The sequence below is a fragment of the Bombina bombina genome, chromosome 6 (assembly GCF_027579735.1).
Source record: "Bombina bombina isolate aBomBom1 chromosome 6, aBomBom1.pri, whole genome shotgun sequence".
In the NCBI taxonomy this organism is placed as follows: Eukaryota; Metazoa; Chordata; class Amphibia; order Anura; family Bombinatoridae; genus Bombina; species Bombina bombina.
Window position 1 is genome coordinate 1,050,993,987 of NC_069504.1, and position 24,333 is coordinate 1,051,018,319.

At 44.0% G+C, this 24,333-nt stretch overlaps 1 protein-coding gene across 2 annotated transcripts in view; it reads right to left on the reverse strand.

The window, feature by feature from the left end:
* The window catches only part of RAD52 (RAD52 homolog, DNA repair protein), a 362,327-nt gene that overhangs the window by 123,120 nt on the left and 214,874 nt on the right, over nucleotides 1-24,333 (reverse strand). For both annotated transcript variants that reach the window (XM_053718842.1, XM_053718841.1), the window contains exon 9: nucleotides 23,094-23,254. In XM_053718842.1, the coding sequence (XP_053574817.1) occupies nucleotides 23,094-23,254 (161 nt within the window). The remainder of the gene's footprint in view (nucleotides 1-23,093; nucleotides 23,255-24,333) is intronic.

Below are 24,333 nucleotides of genomic sequence, written 5' to 3' on the forward strand. Positions count from 1 at the left end.
AACATACATCCATTAATATTCATAAATTTGAGAATATTCATACATATTTATAATGACTGTTTGTGTAAACAATTGCCATTTTAATAAGTATAAATGTATGGAGCCTTTTTCCCCCAAAAGCTTTATTGATGTAAAAGAACGATGACAAATAAGGTGCATAGAATCAGTTACAAACATTCTGGTTTTTGTATGGTGCCTTTTAATATAAACTAGTTCTAAAGCCGTTGTACACGGGCCATTTTTTGCAATACAGCGGTCTTAACCCCTTGCTCTCTCTCCCCCCTCTCTTTTGCTCTCTCCTTCTCCCCTATCTTTTGCGCTCTCTTTCTCCCCTCTCTCTTTTACTCTCTCTCTCCCCTCTCTTTTGCTCTCTCTCTATCCCCCCTCTTTTGCTCTCTCCCCCTCTCTTTTCCTCTGTCTCTCCCCACTCTCTTTTGCGCTCTCTCTCCCCTCTCCTTTGCGCACTCTCTCTCCCCTCTCTTTTGCGCTCTCTCTCCCCCTCTCTTTTGCTCTCTCTCCCCCCTCTCTTTTGCTCTCTCTCTCTCCCCTCTCTTTTGTGCTCTCTCTCCCCTCTCTCTTTTGCTCTCTCTCCCTCCTCTCTTTTGCTGTATCTCTCCATCCCCTCTCTCTTTTGCTGTCTCTCTCCTTCTCTTTAACTCTCTCCCCCCTCTCTTTTGCCGTCTCTCCCCCTCTTTTGCTCCCTCTCTCTCCCCTTTCTTTTGCTCTCTCTCCCACCTCTCTTTTGCTCTCTCTCCACCCTCTCTTTTGCTCGCTCTCTCTCCACCCTCACTTTTGATCTCTCTCCTCCCCCTCTCTTTTGCTCGCTCTCTCTCTCCACCCTCACTTTTGCTCTCTCCTCCCCCTCTCTTTTGCTCTCTCTCTATTCCCCTCTTTTGCTCGCTCTCTCTCTCCCCCTCTCTCTTGTGCTCTCTCTCCCCTTTCTTTTGCTCTCTCTCCCCTCTCTCTTTTGCTGTATCTCTTCATCCCCTCTCTCTTTTGCTGTATCTCTCCCTCTCTTTTGCTGTCTCTCCCCCTCTCTTTTGCGCGCTCTCTCCAATCTCTCTTTACTCTCTCCCCATTCTTTTGCTCTCCCCCCCCTCTCTTTTGCTCTCTCTCCCCCTCTCTTTTGCTCTCTCTCTCTCTCTCCCCACCCTCACTTTTGCTCTCTCTCTCCCCACCCTCACTTTTGCTCTATCTCCTCCCCCTCTCTTTTGCTCTCTCTCCACCCTCACCTTTTGCTCTCCCTCTCTCCACCCTCACCTTTGCTCTCTCTCCTCCCCCTCTCTTTTGTTCTCTCTCTCTCTCTCCCCCTCTTTTGCTCTCTCTCCCCTCCACTCTTTTGCTGTCTCTCTTCCTCTCTTTTGCTCTCTCTATGCCCCCTCTTTTGCTCTCTCTCCTCCATCTCTTTTGCTGTCTCTCTCCCTCTCTTTATCCCCCTCTTCTGCTCTCTCTATACCCCCTCTTTAGAGCTCTCTGTCTCTCAGTCGGCCACGGCATCCGACCCGCCCGCGCTCCGCCCTGCCCCGTCACGCCCACTCCACGTCAGATGAGCCTGAGGTTAGTTGGATTAAGGCCAGGTGTGTTTGTCCTCACGTGCAGTCTCTACTGCGCATAACAGCTTCGGACAAACACACTTGGCCTTTTATTATATAGGATAACCAACATATTCAAAGATTCATACCCAAGTTATGTACAAAATTTTGTTTCAGGAAAAAGTGAAGAGACAAAGATAAAACTCTGAATGTGTTTCAGGAGAATAGTATATGCCATTGATGCTACCCATATACTGAACACTTACAACTTGTATACTTGCAACTAACCCAGATTTATATAAAGCATTTAACACTGCTTCACACAAAAGACAAAGTAATAAACTGCTGTGTCTTGGAGTAGACCAAAGAATATTGAAAAATGACCGAAAATGTATATCATAATTATAAAAGAACCCTATTTAAACAAGTTTAATTTTTTTTTCCGAGCATAGAATGGTTCCATAGGTTTCAGTGTTAGGGCTAGTTTTGCGTCACATATTCATTAGCGATAGTGGCAGAAGGCTTCAGGGGAAGGCGTGTCTTTTAGGTTCCAAGAGGGGTAGATCAAATAAGGAATGATAATAAAACAGAACTGCAGTGGGATCTATAATTTAAAACGGAAAAAATGCAAAAAAACTAAATTTATGCTTACCTGATAAATGTATTTCTTTCTTGACACGGTGAGTCCACGGGATCATCAATTACTGTTGGGAATATCACTCCTGGCCAGCAGGAGGAGGCAAAGAGCACCACAGCAAAGCTGTTAAGTATCACTTACCTACCCTCAACCCCCAGTCATTCGACCGAAGGAAAGGAGAGAAAGGAAATAACACAAGGTGCAGAGGTGCCTGAGGTTTATATAACAAAGAAACTGTCTGAAATAATAGGACGGGCCATGGACTCACCGTGTCAAGAAATAAATACATTTATCAGGTAAGCATAAATTTTGTTATCTTTCTAATGACACGGTGAGTCCACGGGATCATCAATTACTGTTGGGAATCAATACCCAAGCTAGAGGACACAGATGATCACGGAGGGACAAGACAGGAAACCTAAACAGAAGGCACCACTGCTTGCAGAACCTTTCTCCCAAAAGAAACCTCAGCCAAGGCAAAATAATTAAATAGAAAAACTGGGCAAAGAAGAACAAGTCGCAGCCTTACATATCTGTTCTACAGAGGCCTCATTCTTGAAAGCCCAAGAGGAAGACACCGCCTTGGTGGAATAAGCTGTAAATCTCTCCGGAGGCTGCTGCCCAGCAGACTCACATGCAGAACCAAAAATACTTCTCAACCAGAAAGAAAGAGAAGTGGTACTAGCTTTCTGACCTCCAGAAAGCACACAAACAAGGCAGATGACTGAGGAAAGTCCTTAGAAGCCTGCAAATAAAAAACACTTAAGAGCTTGCACAACATCTAAGTTGTGAAAAAACGGTCTTCATGAAAAGAATGATTGGGACAGAGAAAAGAAACAATTTCCTGATTGATATTCCTGTCCGAAAAACAACCTTAGGAAGAAAAACAAACCTGGTATGGAGAACTGCCTTTTCTAAATGAAATATGAGATAAGGAGAATTCCACTGCAAAATTATAAATAAGGAAGAAACCTTCCAAGATAATAACCTTATATCTATGAAAAGCATAGGCTTAAACGGAACCTGTTGAAACTCTAAGAACAAGGTTAAGCCTCCAAGGTGGAGCAACTAATTTAAACACAGGCCGGATTATGACCAGGGCCTGACAAAAGGATTGTTCTTACGGCATGACCGCCAGACGCTTGAGTAGCAGAACGGGAAGATCAGAATCTGACCCATGAGGGTACTGACCGACAACCCCTTCTTCAGGCCTCCCTGGAGAAAAAATAAGATCATTGGATCCTGACCCAAAAATATTATTTAGATATACGCCACATTTTATAGTAAACCCTTAAAGAGACAGGCATACAAGCCTGAACTATGGTCTCAGTGACCAATTTGAAAATCCACACTTGACTAGAATCAAGCGTTCAATCTCCAAGCAGACAGCTTCCGAGAAAGAAATATCGAAGAAGGGAAAGACCCCAAGGTCTTTCCTCAGAAAAAATCTCTAAGGAGAGATAGACGAAAACTCAGTCAAGTCTGCCCACTTAATTCACCAAACATTTATCATAACGGTCTACAGATCACTAGCTCTTGAACCATATCCTGGACGCCTGGCAACTGCCGAAAAGTCTCAGAAACCCATTGCGGAAACCCCCAATGTAGGGGTTTCCCCTGAAAGCACCTCCAGATGGAGAGTCCCACTCCCCGGAAGAAAAGACTGTGTGGATGGAAATCCGATTACCAGATGTCCACCTCTGAAAAGAGGGTGATAAACAACAATCGTGAGCTCCCGCTTGCAGACAATCTAAGTCACACCTATGACTAAGGAACTCCAAGTCCCTCAGGAATAAATAATATCCAAGCACTGCATAGTTAACCGGATACTGGGGTGGAGGGAACCGAACCCACGCCTCCAAGGAGACTGAAGATTTAATATAGTGCTTTAGACAGCATGGTCCCTGAGGTAAGCCACTGAGACCTAATCCGACTGGACCTAGATCAGCCAACTGAGGCCAAGGCCCCAGAACAATGCAAATCTCTTTCAACTCCAAAATGTTAAAGAGGATGCATACACTTCCATGCCTTAAAAGGTCTGACACTGCTTCCCAGCCCAGTAGGCTGGCGTCTGTGATCACATCACCCAGAAATGTCTCCAGCAGCACGCTCCTAAGACTGAGACCCAAGGAAAAAACTCTTGATGACTGATCTAGATCTACTTCCTGCGATAGATTTGAAAGATCTTGATTACATGGTAAAAGCAAAAAAGGGAATGACCAGCAGACCAATTCCCTCCATACATAGGGTCACTGAACGTAAAATAAAAATAGGTTATATACTTGAAAAGCGCGGTTAATCACCCGAAAGGGTCTCAAGGCGCTGCTCACTTTATCAACCTCAGACAGATGAAAAACGGAGTGTACCTCGCCAGGAATCTAACCTACAACCCTTGGGTTGCTACAGGGCTCCGCCACAGTGCTAGCATGCTAAGCTATCTGTTTGGCTTTGAAATCAACTGCAGCTGGATTCAAAAACTCTACCCTCAGATTGCCAGCTGGTCGAGTTATCAACCGGAACATAGGGCTTGCTGTTGACCGGACCAAAGACAGCAGAGAGAGGAAGGGAAGAAAACCTTGATTACCTGACCTCTTTTAGGAATCTTCTCTTAGAGAGAGATAAATTAAGATCCTCAACAAATGCACACTTGTAGATGAACCAAAGAAGCTCATCTCCTTATTCATTTCCCATCCATGAGAAAGTAGATTAGCCAAAATCTCTTGAAAGAAAAAAAAGGTACGACTGTGATGGCCAGAACCTGAGAAACCCTTGGAAAATACCAAGATTCTGTTCCCAGACTGGGATAGGGATATCACTCCCAGACAGGAAGATCCTGGACCTAGAGCAAGGATGTCTCTCAACATACTTGAATTGTAGATACACTAGCCCCTGGAAGGGATATCTAGATTGAACTAAGTTTGGTTGGCTTCCAACAGACGTGACCTTCAGACTGAGAAAAAAGCAACTTTCCAAAAGAACTATTCTCTTGACTAGTGGTAGAAAAAAAACTTTTTCTGGCCCCATAAGGTCAGAGGGTAATTCTGTCAGACCAGGTCCCACCCGTATAAATCTTTGAAAAAGAAGAAACAGTACCTTGTATATTTGCAGGAAGCATAAAAAAAAAATAAAAAAAAATCGGACCTGCAACAGCAGGACATGAGGTATAACTATACCACTAAGCCACAGGTAGGCTTCTCAGCTGACCAAGATATCAGCCCTCCTTAACCATGGATCCGAAAGGATCAGCTCCATAGAAATCAAAGATCTCTGACCCATGGTAGGAACTACTAAAGGCACTGTGCCTCTTAAAGGAGACTATGACAGGAAATCCTTTACATGACGAGAGACAGGGAGAATCTCAGCATCTCCTATTCCCTTGAAAAAAATCCAAGGCATGAAAAAACACTTCCTCATAAAAGGCACATCATGGAAAAGATAAAGATATAAAACCTTTAACGGTTGATGACAGGGTTATCGATGTCGTCCTAGAAGCTATAACCTCCCTTAACAAAATACAAGGTGTGAAGCATACATCTGAAAGGTACCACTTCAGCATCAGATGAAGGAATAATAGTGTCCGAAACTGAGAATTTACTCTCAGAAGCTACCGGCGACCACTCCACACTAGACTCCGGAGAGATAGCTGCCTGTGTAGCAGACCAAGGAGTAGAAAACTTACTATCTGAAAGAGTAATGTCCTCTTGCAGATTCCCTGTATGAAAGGAAAAAACAGATAAAGCTGCAGATACCGTGCAGGATACCTAAGATGCAATATTGTAAGCAAATGCACTCCCCCAGGAGAAAGAGAGGAACCGCAGGGCACTACATGTGATGCCAAAAGGCTTGGGACGTTTAAGGAGAAAAAACTGTGGCATTACCTAATCAGTTTCATCTTGGGAGACATGAGGCTCAGAGGGCAACAACCTATGAAATATTCAATAGGTCTATACTAATGCCCTACCAGTAGTGAGGAATAAACTTCCCTTAAGGGACAAGACATATGATAGACCATATATCCATTTAACCCATCAGAGGCCACTATCTATTTTAGATATAGACTGGATAATTTACCACTGAACTACAGTGGAATAATTCTGCATATAAAAACCTAAATTTGAGGATGTAAAATATATGCGCTCCAGTAGTACTCTCTATAAAAAGAATGTACATACAGGACCTAAAGAGCTAGAATATGCACTAAAAAAGGATATTCATTTAAAAACCTTAGTCGCTAAGAAACACACAGGAAAATATTTTTTTATTAACTTGTAACATTGTCAGTTCAATATTTTAGTTCCAAAATCCTGCCCAATTACTTAGATAAAAAGCTATTTAATAGCCGTATAGAATATAAAAGGGGCATAAATCTGTAAAAAGGTATACAGTTTCCCTGAGCACTGATAATAAAAAAACAACCCAGAGTATTAAAGTATAAATAAGTACAAACAGGTCTAGAGACCGTATTAAGCATATGAAAAAATAAACACATTGTGCTAAGTCACACTCTGGGATGGAAAGTCAGTATAGAGCAGCCTGTAAAGCCGCTCCGCTCTCAGGGATCATCTATAGCCGGAGAGCAAGGCGGAGAAAATTTCTCGACAGTATTCCCCTAAAATGGCGTCACTCCGATTCACTAAGAAGGAGGTGGGGCCACAACCGCACGGGGAAGAAGGCACGACACACAGGAAACTTTAGCGCTATATCTTGTTAAAAAAAATCCCCCTCAGGTCTATGCTTCAGAGACCTAACAAGTAAAGATACCGCCATCGAGCAGTTAGAACTGCTACCGCTCCGCTTACAGTTAGACAGTGGTAGAAAATAAATAAATAAATGAATATCAGTCCCATAGTAATGGTGCCTAGAGAAGCGCGCTCTCCGGAACGGCACCCAGCAATAAAACACACTTTATTATCCTCAATAAGTCTGTAGTATTTAAACCAATACTGAGCCTGCAAGAAAGATATAACTCCTTCCTACCTAAAAGGAAATTCACCCCTAGTCTCCATAACACATGTAAAACAGTGCCTGCTCTCTGCCGCAAAAAAATCCTTACCCCTGAAGGATTTTGTGTCCCAAATGAATAGCAGGGGGCCATCAGTGCCAGCCTTCTAGCCCCAGAAAAACAAAAAGCACTTACCTGCATTCTAGCCATCCGGGAGTCAGGCGACTCACAAAGTTTGAGAGGATGCCGCTCCTCACAGAGAACTCTGTAAAGAGAAAGACAGTAAACTTACTTAGGCTTTCTATAACAGGGCAGCAACATGTTAGGAAAATGCAGCAAAGCCCACTTTACAAGTTCCTAACTGCTTTAAAGCTACCACAGCCCTGCTGAAGAGACTAATGTCGAGTACAGCTAGACCCAAATTGTGATGGAAGGCCAGAGCAATCTTGCCCAGACTTCAAAATAAAAAAAAACTTGAAAGAAGAATCATAATCAGGACACCTAATTACTTCACCTCTTCCTTGCACTAGAGGAAAAGAGAATGACTGGGGGTTGTGGGTAGGGAAGTGATACTTAACAGCTTTGCTGTGGTGCTCTTTGCCTCCTCCTGCTGGCCCAACAGTAATTGATGATCCCATGGACTCACCGTGTCATTAGAAAGAAACATAAATTATGCTTACCTGATAATTTAATTTCCATCTGTGGGAGGAGAGTCCACTGCTTCATTCATTACTTGTGGGAATTAAGAACCTGGCCACCAGGAGGAGGCAAAGACACCCCAGCCAAAGGCTTAAGTACCTCCCCTACTCCCCTCATCCCTCAGTCATTCTGCCAAGGGAACAAAGAACAGTAGGAGAAATATCAGTGTATAAATGGTGCCAGAAGAATAAAAACAAAATTTATGCTTACCTGATAAATTTCTTTCTCTTGTGGTGTATCCAGTCCACGGGTTCATCCATTACTTGTGGGATATTCTCCTTCCCAATAGGAAGCTGCAAGAGGACACCCACAGCAGAGCTGTCTATATAGCTCCTCCCCTAACTGCCACCCCCAGTCATTCGACCGAAGACAAGCAAGAAAAAAGGAGAAACTATAGGGTGCAGTGGTGACTGTAGGTTAAAAATAAAAAACACCTGCCTTAAAATGACAGGGCGGGCCGTGGACTGGATACACCACAAGAGAAATAAACTTATCAGGTAAGATACATTTTGTTTTCTCTTGTAAAGGTGTATCCAGTCCACGGGTTCATCCATTACTTGTGAGATACCAATACCAAAGCTTTAGGACACGGATGAAGGGAGGGACAAGGCAGGCACTTAAACGGAAGGCACCACTGCCTCTAAGACCTTTCTCCCAAAAATAGCCTCAGAGGAAGCAAAAGTATCAAATTTGTAGAATTTAGAAAAAGTATGAAGCGAAGACCAAGTCGCCGCCTTACAAATCTGTTCAACAGAGGCCTCATTTTTAAAAGCCCATGTGGAAGCCACCGCTCTAGTGGAATGAGCTGTAATTCTTTCAGGAGGCTGCTGGCCAGCAGTCTCATAAGCTAAGCGGATTAAGCTTCTCAGCCAAAAAGAAAGAGAAGTTGCCGAAGTCTTTTGGCCTCTCCTCTGTCCAGAGTAGACAACAAACAAAGCAGATGTTTGACGAAAATCCTTCGTAGCTTGTAAATAAAACGTTAAAGCACGAACTACATCAAGATTGTTTAATAGACGTTCCTTCTTAGAAGGATTAGGACATAATGAAGGAACAACGATCTCCTGATTGATATTCTTATTAGATACCACTTTAGGAAGAAACCCAGGTTTGGTATGTAAAACTACCTTATCTGCATGGAAAATTAGATAAGGGGAATCACACTGTAAAGCAGATAACTCCGAAACTCTTCGAGCCGAGGAGATAGCTACTAGAAACAGAACTTTCCAAGATAAAAGTTTAATATCTATGGAATGCAAAGGTTCAAACGGAACCCCTTGAAGAACTTTAAGAACTAAATTTAAACTCCATGGTGGAGCAACAGGTTTAAACACAGGCTTGATTCTAACCAAAGCCTGACAAAAACGCCTGAACGTCTGGAACCTCAGCCAGACGTTTGTGCAAAAGAATAGACAGAGCAGAACTCTGTCCCTTTAAGGAACTAGCTGACAATCCCTTCTCCAATCCTTCTTGGAGAAAGGATAATATCCTAGGAATCCTGACTTTACTCCATGAGTAACCCTTGGACTCACACCAATGAAGATATTCACACCATATCTTATGAATTAGCCTGAATTAAGGTATCAATGACCGACTCAGAAAAACCACGCTTTGATAGAATCAAGTGTTCAATCTCCAAGCAGTCAGACGCAGATAAATTAGATTTGGATGTTTGAAGGGACCTTCAAGTAGAAGCTCCTGCCTTAGCGGCAGAGTCCATGGTGGAAAGGATGACATGTCCACCAGATCTGCATACCAAGTCCTGCGTTTGGCAATCAGACGAGGGAGCAGAGGAAATGGTGGAAACACATAAGCCAGGCTGAAGGACCAGGGCGAAGCTAGAGCATCTATCAGCGCTGCCTTGGGATCCCTGGACCTGGACCCGTAACGAGGAAGCTTGGCGTTCTGACGAGACGCCATGAGATCCAGTTCTGGTTTGCCCCATAGTTGAATCAACTGGGCAAATACCTCCGGATGGAGCTCCCACTCCCCCGGATGAAAAGTCTGCCGACTTAGAAAATCTGCCTCCCAGTTCTCTACTCCTGGGATATGGATAGCTGAGAGATGGCAAGAGTGAACCTCTGCCCATAGAATTATCTTTGAAACCTCCAACATTGCCAGGGGGCTCCTTGTTCCCCCCTGATGGTTGATATAGGCTACAGTCGTGATGTTGTCCGACTGAAATCTGATTAACCTGACCGCAGCTAGCTGAGGCCAAGCCTGAAGAGCATTGAATATCGCTCTTAGTTCCAGAATGTTTATCGGAAGGAGGGTCTCCTCCTGAGTCCACGAACCCTGAGCCTTCAGGGAGTTCCAGACTGCACCCCAGCCCAGAAGGCTGGCATCTGTCGTTACTATAGTCCATTCTGGCCTGCGGAAACTCATTCCTCTGGACAGATGGACCCGAGATAGCCACCAGAGAAGAGAATCCCTGGTCTCTTGATCCAGATTTAGTAGAGGGGACAAATCTGTGTAATCCCCATTCCACTGATTGAGCATGCAAAGTTGCAGTGGTCTGAGATGTAGGCGGGCAAACGGAACTATGTCCATTGCCGCTACCATTAAGCCGATTAATTCCATACACTGAGCCACTGACGGACGAGAAGTGGAATAAAGAGCACGGCAGGAAGTTAGAAGCTTTGACAACCTGACCTCTGTCAGAAAAAGTTTCATTTCTACTGAATCTATCAGAGTTCCTAGGAAGGAAACTCTTGTGAGAGGGGAGAGAGAACTCTTTCCTTCGTTCACCTTCCACCCGTGAGACCTCAGGAATGCCAGAACAATGTCCGTATGGGACCTGGCGATTTGAAAAGTCGACGCCTGTATCAGAATGTCGTCTAGATAAGGGGCCACTGCTATGCCCCGCGGCCTTAGAACCGCCTTGAGATCCAAGATTGGTCTGAAAGCTCCCTCTTTTTTGGGAACTATAAACAGATTTGAATAGAAGCCCTGCCCCTGTTCCTCCGTTGGAACCGGGTGGATCACTCCCATAACCAGTAGGTCTTGAACGCAACGTAAGAATGCCTCTCTCTTTATCTGGTTTGCAGATAATTGTGAGAGATTAAATCTCCCCTTTGGAGATGAAGCTTTGAAATCCAGAAGATATCCCTGGGAAAAAATCTCCAGAGCCCAGGGATCCTGGACGTCTCTTGCCCAAGCCTGGGCGAAGAGAGAAAGTCTGCCCCCCACTAGATCCGGTCCCGGATCGGGGGCTACTCCTTCATGCTGTCTTAGAGGCAGCAGCAGGTTTTTTGGCCTGCTTCCCCTTGTTCAAAACCTGGTTAGGTCTCCAGACTGGTTTGGACTGGGCAAAATTTCCCTCTTGTTTTGTAGTAGAGGAAGATGAAGCTGCGCCACTATTGAAGTTTTGAAAGGAACGAAAATTAGTCTGTTTGGTCCTTAATTTGTTGGACCTATCCTGGGGAAGGGCGTGGCCTTTTCCTCCAGTAATATCAGAAATGATCTCCTTCAGTCCAGGCCCGAATAGGGTCTGCCCTTTGAAGGGGATGTTGAGAAGTTTAGACTTTTAAGTAACGTCAGCTGACCAGGATTTAAGCCATAGCGCCCTACGCACCTGAATGGCAAAACCTGAATTCTTAGCCGTTAGCTTGGTTAAATGAAAAACGGCGTCAGAAATAAATGAATTGGCTAACTTAAGAGCTTTAAGCCTGTCTAGGATATCATCCAACGGGGTCTCTACCTGTAGAGCCTCCTCAAGAGACTCAAACCAGAAAGCTGCTGCAGCAGTGACTGGGGCAATGCATGCAAGAGGCTGGAGAATAAAACCTTGTTGTATAAAGATTTTCTTAAGGAAACCCTCTAATTTTTTTATCCATTGGACCTAGGAAAGCACAACTGTCCTCGACAGGGATAGTTGTACGCTTAGCTAGAGTAGAGACTGCTCCCTCCACCTTAGGGACCGTCTGCCACGAGTCCCGTGTTGCGGCAACTATAGGGAACATCTTTTTAAAAGCAGGAGGGGGAGAGAACGGTACACCTGGTCTATCCCATTCCTTAGTAATAATTTCTGAAAACCTCTTAGGGATTGGAAAAACGTCAGTGTAAACAGGCACTGCAAAGTATTTGTCCATTTTACACAATTTCTCTGGGACTACAATGGTGTCACAGTCATCCAGAGTCGCTAAAACCTCCCTAAGCAACAAGAGGAGGTGTTCAAGCTTAAATTTAAACGCTGTCATTTCAGAGTCAGACTGAAGTAACGCCTTCCCTGAATCAGAAATGTCACCCACGGATAGAAGCTCTCCTGATTCGGGTTCTGCACATTGTGAGGGTATATCAGACATAGCTACTAAAGCGTCAGAGAGCTCTGTATTTGTTCTATCCCTAGAGCTGTCTCGCTTTCCTTGTAACCCTGGCAGTTTGGACAATACCTCTGTTAGGGTATGATTCATAACTGCCGCCATGTCTTGTAAGGTAAACGCATTGGACGCGCTAGATGTACTTGGCGTCACTTGAGCGGGAGAAACCTCTGGTGATAAATCTTTAAAAGCCATAATATGGTCTTTATAACTTATAGAAAGGTCAGATTCTAAGAGGGGGTTCCACAATGGCTTCTAAACATAATGAACAAAGAGTTTCCTCTATGTAAGACATGTTTAACAGACTAGTAATGAGACCAGCAAGCTTGGAAAACACTTTAATAAATTGTGTAAAAGCAATTATATAAAAACGGTACTGTGCCTTTAAGAGAAAAAAACTACCACATAAACTGCAAAACAGTGATAAAAAGTAGTAAACTCTACGAAATTTTTACAGTGTGTATAAGGGACTAAAGCAGCATTGCACCCACTTGCAAATGGATGATTAACCCCTTAGGCCCAAAAACAGATTAGAAAACAAACAAACAAAACAAACAAACAAACAAACAAACAGTCAAACACACTGCCACAGCTCTGCTGTGGCTCCTACCTGCCCTTAAACACGAATTTTGCAGGAACAAAACCCTCTATAGTGGTCCTAGATGCCAGAGGACTCCTTTAGGAAAGCTGGATGTCTCAGTCTGAAAATCAACTGCACATTTAGAGCGAGAAAATAGGCCCCTCCCACCATGCACTCAATGTCAGAGGGCCTTAAAAAAGTACTCCTAGGAGTAATCTAGCTAGCCATGTGGAAAACTAGGCCCCAAATAAAGATTTATCACCCTCAGAGAAAAAACGTTTTTTCTATAAACCAAGCAAACGTTTTTACACTAAGCAATATGAGTATTAACATGAATATTACCCTTTTTAGCAAGCATGATTCCAGTCGTTGTTAAATCACTGTATCAGGCTTACCTCAAATATATCAGGCACTGTCAGCATTTTCTAGACCTTATCTCTCTAGAAAAAAATATACTGAACATACCTCAAAGCAGGTAATCTGCAGACCATCCCCCCAAACTGAAGTTTTCTTTCCATACTCTTCAGTTATGTATGAGAACAGCAATGGACCTTAGTTACAAACCGCTAAGATCATCAAACCTCCAGGCAGAATTCTTCTTCCAATTTTTGCCTGAGAGTAAAACAGTACAACACCGGTACCATTTAAAAATAACAAACTCTTGATTGAAGGTAAAAACTACACTAAGTCACCACATATCTCTTGATACTTCCTTTCTTGTCGAGAGCTGCAAGAGAATGACTGGGGGTGGCAGTTAGGGGAGGAGCTATATAGACAGCTCTGCTGTGGGTGTCCTCTTGCAGCTTCCTGTTGGGAAGGAGAATATCCCACAAGTAATGGATGAACCCGTGGACTGGATACACCTTTACAAGAGAAATTAAATTTAGATCCGCCAACTGGAGAAATGGACGGGAGCAGTGGACTCTCCTCCCACAGATGGAAAACATAATTTATGCTTACCTGATAAATTTATTTCTCTTGTAGTGTGTTCAGTCCACGGGTCATCCATTACTTATGGGATATATTCTCCTTCCCAACAGGAAGTTGCAAGAGGATCACCCAAGCAGAGCTGCTATATAGCTCCTCCCCTCACATGTCATATCCAGTCATTCGACCGAAACAAGACGAGAAAGGAGAAACTATAGGGTGCAGTGGTGACTGGAGTTTTAATTTAAATTTAGAACTGCCTCAAAAAGACAGGGCGGGCCGTGGACTGAACACACTACAAGAGAAATAAATTTATCAGGTAAGCATAAATTATGTTTTCTCTTGTTAAGTGTGTTCAGTCCACGGGTCATCCATTACTTATGGGATACCAATACCAAAGCTAAAGTACACGGATGATGGGAGGGACAAGGCAGGAACATTAAACAGAAGGAACCACTGCCTGAAGAACCTTTCTCCCAAAAACAGCCTCCGAAGAAGCAAAAGTGTCAAATTTGTAAAATTTTGAAAAGGTATGAAGTGAAGACCAAGTTGCAGCCTTGCAAATCTGTTCAACAGAGGCCTCATTCTTAAAGGCCAAGGTGGAAGCCACAGCTCTAGTGGAATGAGCTGTAATTCTTTCAGGGGGCTGCTGTCCAGCAGTCTCATAGGCTAAACGAATTATGCTACGAAGCCAAAAAGAGAGAGAGGTGGCCGAAGCCTTTGGACCTCTCCTCTGTCCAGAATAAACGACAAACAGAGAAGAAGTTTGCCGAAAATCTTTAGTTGCCTTTAAGTAAAACTTCAGGGCACGGACTACATCCAGATTATGCAAAAGACGTTCCTTCTTTGAAGAAGGATTAGGACATAATGATGGAACAACAATCTCTTGATTGATATTCCTGTTAGAAACTACCTTAGGTAAAAACCCAGGTTTAGTACGCAGAACTACCTTGTCTGAATGAAAAATCAGATAAGGAGAATCACAATGTAAGGCAGATAACTCAGAGACTCTTCGAGCCGAGGAAATAGCCATCAAAAACAGAACTTTCCAAGATAACAGCTTAATATCAATGGAATGAAGGGGTTCAAACGGAACACCTTGAAGAACTTTAAGAACTAAGTTTAAGCTCCACGGCGGAGCAATAGTCTTAAACACAGGCTTAATCCTAGCTAAAGCCTGACAAAAAGCCTGAACGTCTGGAACTTCTGCCAGGCGTTTGTGTAAAAGAATAGACAGAGCATAAATCTGTCCCTTTAACGAACTAGCAGATAAACCCTTTTCTAAACCCTCTTGTAGAAAAGACAATATCCTAGGAATCCTGACCTTACTCCATGAGTAACTCTTGGATTCACACCAATATAAATATTTACACCATATCTTATGGTAAATTTTTCTGGTAACTGGTTTCCGAGCCTGTATTAATGTATCAATAACCGACTCCGAGAAACCACGCTTTGATAGAATCAGGCGTTCAATCTCCATGCAGTCAGCCTCAGATAAATGAGGCTTGGATGGTTGAAAGGGCCCTGAATTAGAAGGTCCTGCCTCAGAGGTAGAGACCATGGTGGACAGGACGACATGTCCACTAGGTCTGCATACCAGGTCCTGCGTGGCCACGCAGGCGCTATCAAAATCACCAATGCTCTCTCCTGTTTGATCCTGGCAATCAATCGAGGCAGCAACGGAAACGGAGGAAACACATAAGCCATCTTGAAACCCCAAGGGGCTGCTAGAGCATCTATCAGCACCACTCCCGGGTCCCTGGATCTGGATCCGTAACAAGGAAGCTTGGCGTTCTGGCGAGACGCCATGAGATCCAGTTTGCCCCAACGATGAATCAGTTGAGCAAAGACCTCCGGATGAAGTTCCCACTCCCCCGGATGAAAAGTCTGGCGACTTAGAAAGTCCGCCTCCCAGTTCTCCACGCCTGGGATGTGGATCGCTGACAGGTGGCAAGAGTGAGACTCTGCCCAGCGAATTATCTTGGAGACTTCTAACATCGCTAGGGAACTCCTGGTTCCCCCTTGATGGTTGATGTAAGCCACAGTTGTGATGTTGTCCGACTGAAATCTAATGAACCTCAGTGTTGCTGAGGCCAAGCTAGAAGAGCATTGAATATTGCTCTTAATTCCAGAATATTTATTGGGAGGAGTTTCTCCTCCTGAGTCCACGATCCCTGAGCCTTTAGGGAGATCCAGACTGCGCCCCAGCCTAGTAGGCTGGCATCTGTTGTTACAATCGTCCAATCTGGCCTGCGAAAAGTCATTCCTTTGGACAGATGAACCCGCGACAACCACCAGAGAAGAGAATCTCTGGCCTCCTGGTCCAGATTCAGTAGAGGGGACAGATCTGAATAATCCTCATTCCACTGACTTTAGCATGCATAATTGCAGCGGTCTGAGATGCAGGCGCGCAAATGGCACTATGTCCATTGCCGCGACCATTAAGCCGATTACTTCCATGCACTGAGCTACTGATGGCCTTGGAATGGAATGAAGGACACGGCAAGCATTTAGAATCTTTGATAACCTGGACTCCATCAGGTAAATCTTCATCTCTACAGAATCTATCAGAGTCCCTAGAAAAGGAACCCTTGTGAGTGGTAACAGAGAACTCTTTTCCACGTTCACTTTCCACCCATGCGACCTCAGAAATGCTAGAACTATCTCTGTATGAGACTTTGCATTCTGAAAACTTGACGCTTGTATCAGAATGTCGTCTAGGTACGGAGCCACCGCTATGCCTCGCGGTCTTAGTACCGCCAGAAGTGAGCCCAGAACCTTTGTAAAAATTCTCGGGGCCGTAGCTAACCCGAAGGGAAGAGCTACAAACTGGTAATGCCTGTCTAGAAAGGCAAACCTTAGGTACCGATAATGGTCTTTGTGAATCGGTATGTGAAGGTAGGCATCCTTTAAGTCCACTGTGGTCATATACTGACCCTCTTGGATCATGGGTAGGATGGTTCGAATAGTTTCCATTTTGAACGATGGAACCCTTAGGAACTTGTTTAAGATCTTTAGGTCCAAAATTGGTCTGAAGGTTCCCTCTTTTTTGGGAACCACAAACAGATTTGAGTAAAATCCTTGCCCTTGTTCCGTTCGCGGAACTGGGTGGATCACTCCCATTACTAAGAGGTCTTGTACACATTGCAGAAATGCCTCTTTCTTTATTAGGTTTGTTGATAACCTTGACAGATGAAATCTCCCTTGTGGAGGAGAAGCTTTGAAGTCCAGAAGGTATCCCTGAGATATGATCTAACGTCCAGGGATCCTGGACATCTCTTGCCCAAGCCTGGGCAAAGAGAGAATCTGCCCCCCACTAGATCCGTTTCCGGATAGGGGGCCCTTCCTTCATGCTGTCTTAGGGGCAGAAGTTGGCTTTCTGGCCTGCTTGCCCTTGTTCCAGGACTGGTTGCTTTTCCAACCCTGTCTGTAACGAGCAGCAGTTCCTTCCTGAAATTACGAAAGGCACGAAAATTAGACTGTTTGGCCTTTGATTTGGTCCTATCCTGAGGAAGGGAGTGACCCTTACCTCCAGTAATGTCAGCAATAATTTCTTTCAAGCCGGGCCCGAATAAGGTTTGCCCTTTGAAAGGAATATTAAGCAATTTAGATTTAGAAGTTACATCTGCTGACCAGGATTTAAGCCATAGCGCTCTGCGCGCCTGGATGGCAAAACCGGAGTTCTTAGCCGTTAGTTTGGTTAAGTGCACAACGGTGTCCGAAACAAATGCATTAGCTAGCTTAAGTGCTTTAAGCTTGTTCATGATCTCATCCAATGGTGCTGTGCGAATAGCCTCTTCTAGAGACTCAAACCAGAAAGCCGCCGCAGCAGTGACGGGCGCAATGCATGCAAGGGGCTGTAATATAAAACCTTGTTGAACAAACATTTTCTTAAGGTAACCTTCTAATTTTTTATCCATTGGATCTGAGAAAGCACAACTATCCTCCACCGGGATAGTGGTGCGCTTAGCTAAAGTAGAAACTGCTCCCTCCACCTTAGGGACCGTCTGCCATAAGTCTCGTGTGGTAGCGTCTATTGGGAACATTTTTCTAAATATCGGAGGAGGGGAAAAGGGCACACCGGGTCTATCCCACTCCTTGCTAATAATCTCTGTAAGCCTTTTAGGTATAGGAAAAACGTCAGTACACACCGGCACCGCATAGTATTTATCCAGCCTACATAACTTCTCTGGGATTGCGACCGTGTCACAATCATTCAGAGCCGCTAACACCTCCCCTAGCAATACACGGAGGTTCTCAAGCTTAAATTTAAAATTTGAAATTTCTGAATCCGGTCTCCCTGGATCAGATCCGTCACCCACAGAATGAAGCTCTCCGTCCTCATGTTCTGCAAATTGTGACGCAGTATCAGACATGGCTCTCGTGTCATCAGCGCGCTCTGTCCTTAACCCAGAGCTATCGCGCTTGCCTCTTAACTCAGGCAAATTAGATAATACTTCTTTCATAACATTAGCCATATCTTGCAAAGTGATTTGTAAGGGCCTTGATGTACTTGGCGCCACAACATCACGCACCTCCTGAGCGGGAGGCGCAGGTACTGACACGTGAGGAGAGTTAGGCGGCATAACTTCCCCCTCGATGTCTGGTGATAATTTCTTTACCGTTAAAGACTGACCTTTATTTAAAGTAATATCAATACAATTGGTACACATATTTCTATTGGGCTCCACATTGGCTTTTAAACATAATGAACAAGCAGATTCATCTGTATCAGACATGTTTAAACAGACTAGCAATGAGGCTAGCAAGCTTGGAAATTACTTTCAGAAAATTTTCAAGCTGCTGCGCTTTTAAAAACACCAAAAAAACAATTACAGTTGAAATAACAATGAACTAATTCAGTTATAGCAACCAAATCTTTACATTAAATGTATGAAATTAGCAGAAGATTGCACCCACTAGCAAAAGGATGATTAACCCCTTAATACCCAAAAAACGGATAATCAATTTAACAGTTAACGTTTTTATCACAGTCAAACACACTGTCACAGGTCTGCTGTGACTGATTACCTCCCTCAAATATAAATTTTGAAGACCCCTGAGCTCTCTGGAGACGTCCTGGATCAAGGAGGAAGAAACAGGAAGACTATGATTGAAATTTAACTGCGCAACAAGGCCCCTCCCACTCATATTACAACAGTCGGAGACCAGCTATAACGGTTTCTATGCAGAAAAATACGTTAGCCATGTGGAAAAAATCATGCCCCAAGAGATTTATCACCAAAGTACCTCACAAAACGATTAACATGCCAGTAAACGTTTAAAAAAAAAAAAAAAAAAACATTTCAGATGTTGTGTAAAGTTATCACTAAGCCTGCTACCAGTCGCTTCTACTGAAGTTAAGGCTCATACATTATTTCAGTATTAACAGTATTTTTTCAGTCAAATTCTATTCCCTAGAAAATAACTCTACTGTGCATACATTTACCAGCCTGATACCAGTCGCTACTACTGCATTTTAGGCTGTACTTACATCATATGGGTATCGGCAGTGTTTTCTTAGTCAATTCCATTCCTAGAAAATATTTTACTGCACATACCTCATTTGCAGGGGACCCCGCATGCTATTCTCTTTTCTGAAGTTACCCCACTCCTCAGAATGTGCGAGAACAGCCAGTGGATCTTAGTTACGTCTGCTAAGATCATAGAAAACGCAGGCAGATTCTTCTTCTAAATACTGCCTGAGAGAAAAAACAGCACACTCCGGTGCCATTTAAAATAACAAACTTTTGATTGAAGAATAATTAAGTAAAAAACTCCAACTCCTCTCACGACCTCCTTCTTTGTTGAGACTTGCAAGAGAATGACTGGATATGACATGTGAGGGGAGGAGCTATATAGCAGCTGTGCTTGGGTGATCCTCTTGCAACTTCCTGTTGGGAAGGAGAATATATCCCATAAGTAATGGATGACCCGTGGACTGAACACACTTAACAAGAGAAATTAAATTATCAGCTAAGCATAATTTATGCATTCCATCTTAATGGGAGGAGAGTCCACTGCTTCATTCATTACTTGTGGGAACAAATACCCAAACTTTAGTTGAAATATTTTTTATTGAAAATAAGACTTCAATTACAGAATGTATCCGACAACAGTGTATAAATTGGCCCCCCCACCCCAAAGTCCATGAATTTGTTGAGTGAGCTTTCACACCTCAACAAAGCTGTATAACCTTTGGGTCGGTAGGTACTTAAGCAGAGCTGTAAATGTATTTAAAGAATGTCCAAAACAAATACCCAAACTTTAGAGGACACTGAATTAATAAAACAGGAGCGTAAAAGGAGGCGGACCCTATACTGAGAGCACCACAGCCTGCAGGACCTTTCTCCCAAAAACAGCTTCCGCCGAAGCAAAAACATAAAATTTTTAAAAATGTATCAAAAGTATTTAAGGAGGACCAAGTAGCCGCCTTACAAATCTGCTGCACAGAGGCCTCGTTCTTAAAGGCCCAAGAGGAGGCCACAGCCCTAGTTGAGTGAGCCGTAATCTTCTAAGAAGGCTTATGTCCAGCTGACTCGTAGGCTGAACAGATAACGCTCCCCAACCAAAAAGACAGTGAAGTGGAAGAGGCCCGCTGCCCCCTATGCTTCCCTGAATACACCACAAATAAGGACAATGTCTGTCTGAAATCCTTTGTGGCCTGAAGATCCAAGCTCGAACTACATTCAAATTATGAAGTAACCTTTCCTTAGACGAAGAAGGGTTAGGACACAAGGAACTACTATCTTCTGATTGATGTTACTATCTGACACCACCTTGTGAAGAAACCCCAACCCAGTGCGAAGCACAGCCTTATCAGCGTGAAAAAACAGGTAAGGAAGCTCACATTGCAAGGCCGCTAACTCAGAAAATCTGCGAGCCGAGGCAATAGCCAGAAGAAACAGAACCTTCCAGGAAAGAATCTCAATGTCAAACGCATACACAGGCTCAAACGGAGCCCTCTGCAAAACCTTAAGAAACAAATTTAAGCTCCAAGGAGGAGCAGAAGTTCTAAACACCGGTCTGATTTTAGACAAAGCCTGAACAAAGGACTGAATATCAGGAAGCTCCGCCAGCTTCTTGTGTAACAGAACCGAATAGGCCGAAATCTGTCCCTTTAAAGAACTGGCTGAAAGACCCTTATCCAGACCATCTTGGAGAAAAGCCAGAATCCTGGATACCCTAACCTTATCCTCACACCAGGATAAATAGGTCCTCCACACCTCATGATAGATGCGCCGAGTGACCGGTTTCGTGGCCTGAATGAGAGTATAAATCACTCTTTCTGAGAAACCTCTCTTGGCCAAGACTAGGCGTTCAAACAAACCACGTAATCCGTGGCCACAACGGAGCAATCAGAATGGTTGAAGCTTGCTCCCGTTTGATGCGTGCCACCACTCAAGGAAGAAGTGGCAACAGGGGAAAAATGTAAATTAGGTTGAACTCTACGCGATCCAGAGACAGATCGGGGGCCGTCCCTTCATACCGACTTTGTCTCGGCGGGCTTCTTGCTCTGCTTGGATTTGTTCCAAGATTGAGCTGGCTTCCAAGATCCCTTGGACTGCTCGGTCTTCACAGCAGGCTGCTAGCGCTGAGACTTGTTTGAACGAAAGGGACGAAAAGTAGAGCCCTTAGGCTTACTCTTCTTATCCTGAGGAAGGAAAGCACCCTTGCCTCCCGTGACCCTGGATATGAGAGAGTCCAGCCCTGGACCAAAAAGGACTTTCCCCTGAAAAGGAAGGGATAGCAATCTAGAGTTGGAAGTCATGTCCGCAGATCATGATTTTCACCACAGAGCCCTGCGGGCTAGAACCGAGAAACCTGATGTCTTGGCATTCAGGCGAATGACCTGCATATTAGCATCACAGATAAAAGAAATAGCTACTATTAAGGCCTTAATTTTTTACTGTATCTCCTCGAGGGGAGTCTCGGAGTCTCCACCTCGACCATAGCTGACAGTGGGTTACACCATTAGGTAGCCACTCTCGTCACCGCAGCGATCGCCGCTGTCGGTTGAAAAACAAACCCCGAGAGTTGAAGCATCTTTCTCAAAATGGATTCTAATTTTTTTATCCATAGGCTCTTTAAACGGCGAACTATCCTCAAGGGGAATAGTTGAACGCTTTGCAAGCGTGGAGATAGCTCCATCTACCTTAGGAATGGCCCCCCCCATAGCTCAAGCTGAGAGTCCAGAACAGGGAACAGCTTTTTAAAAGAGGTAGAGGGAGAAAAGTATGAGCCAAGTTTCTCCCACTCATTCTTAGTAGTAGCCATTTTAACAGGAGCTGGGAAGGTCTGAGGCACCACCCTATCCTCGTAAACCCTATCTTGCTTAGGGATCGATGGTTCTTCCGGACGTTTCGGTTCCGTAACCTCCAACGTAGCAAGCACTTCTTTCAGTAAAAAGCGCAAATGCTCCATCTTAAATTTAAAATCTGGCTCCTCTGCAGCCGGAGGTCTAGAAGACATCGAATCCGACCCAGAGAGTGCGTCCTCATCAGCGGATAATCTTTAAGAGACATCCAACGGAGTAGATGACCTCTGGGACTGAAGTCTATGTCTTTCCCTTCACTTGCGCTTAGCAGGGCGTGGTAAGGCATGGAAGGCCGCAGAAACCGCCGTTTGCAGCTGGGCAGCGAAATCTGGCAGCCAATGGGCCCCTTCCGCAGGAGGATCAGTTGGACCCTGGGGAACTGCATGTGTTATCGGAGATGAATGTAGGGAATGCACCTCACGGGACAGAGAACCCTCAGAGATGGACGGCTCAGTTGTGCCGTGCCGGATGGTTTCGCAGAAAGACTCTCCCTGCATCTCTAACTTTCACCCATGCTCTCACTGAGAGGCTGACAGGACTCCAGTCTCATTTCGAAGAGTACTACCCTCCATAAGAGACTACTCCGAATCTTCCGACACTTCTCTGCCAACCTCCTGTGTCTAAAGGCAAATAATGACTGGGGGATGAGGAGAGTGGGGGAGGTATTTAAGCCTTTGGCTGGTGTGTCTTTGCCTCCTCCTGGTGGCCAGGTTCTTAATTCCCACAAGTAATGAATGAAGCAGTGGACTCTCCTCCCATTAAGATTATGCTTTAAGAGATGAGCTAAAACAACAACTAACAAGGAATGTGTTCATATCCTTTACAGGTAGAACTTAAAGGGACACTGAATGAGAATTTCTATAAATATATATATATATATATATATATATATACATACACATACATATTGCAGTTTATAGAACATGTATGCCTCTGTTAATCTGTACAAACCCTTTTTAAGTGTCAACTTAATTTTTTCAGATGCTGTGATACCTCATTCTGCTTTACCTAAACGGAGAGCAGTAGGACAAATCATGCATGTGTTGTAGTGCAGTAAAAACCCATCAGAAAATGTACCTTTTCTTTATAGACTAAAACTCTCGTCATATTCATTTTCTTCACCTAAACAACTACTCTCACCTGCTTGGCCAGCATTTGGTGTGCCATTTGATTCTTGTCCTTGATGCTTTCGCTCCATCCGCTCACGAAATTGCTGCTGCAGTTGCTTTTGCCTTAGTTTGCGTTGGTAAGTGGCATCCATATCTGGGAGAACAGAAGAACCTGAAGCCACTGAATTAGACCTAAAACAAGATAACGGTACAGGAGTAAATGTGTTGCCTAGATGGTCAGCATGGAGTATACCAGAAGACGTAAGAAATAACAAAACTATACCAGCGTAAATATAAAATGTACAAAAACATAATTTATGCTTACCTGATAAATTTATTTCTCTTGAAGTGTAGTCAGTCCACGGGTCATCCATTACTTATGGAATATATCTCTTCCTAACAGGAAGCTGCAAGAGGATCACCCAAGCAGAGCTGCTATATAGCTCCTCCCCTCACATGTCATATTCAGTCATTCGACCAAAGCAGACGAGAAAGGAGAAACCATAGGGTGCAGTGGTGACTGGAGTTTAATTAAAATTTAGATCTGCCTTAAAGACAGGGCGGGCCGTGGACTGACTACACTACAAGAGAAATAAATTTATCAGGTAAGCATAAATTATGTTTTCTCTTGTTAAGTGTAGTCAGTCCACGGGTCATCCATTACTTATGGAATACCAATACCAAAGCTAAAGTACACGGATGAAGGGAGGGACAAGGCAGGAACATTAAACAGAAGGAACCACTGCCTGAAGTACCTTTCTCCCAAAAATAGCCTCCGAAGAAGCAAAAGTGTCAAATTTGTAAAATTTTGAAAAGGTGTGAAGCGAAGACCAAGTCGCAGCCTTGCAAATCTGTTCAACAGAGGCCTCATTTTTAAAGGCCCAGGTGGAAGCCACAGCTCTAGTAGAATGAGCTGTAATCCTTTCAGGAGGCTGCTGTCCAGCAGTCTCATAGGCTAAACGTATTATGCTACGAAGCCAAAAAGAGAGAGAGGTAGCCGACACCTTTTGACCTCTTCTCTGTCCAGAGTAAACGACAAACAGGGAAGAAGTTTGACGAAAATCTTTAGTTGCCTGCAAATAGAACTTCAGGGCACGGACTACGTCCAGATTATGCAAAAGTCGTTCCTTCTTTGAAGAAGGGTTAGGACACAGTGATGGAACAACAATCTCTTGATTGATTTTCCTGTTAGTAACTACCTTAGGTAAGAACCCAGGTTTAGTACGCAGAACTACCTTGTCTGAATGAAAAATCAGATAAGGAGAATCACA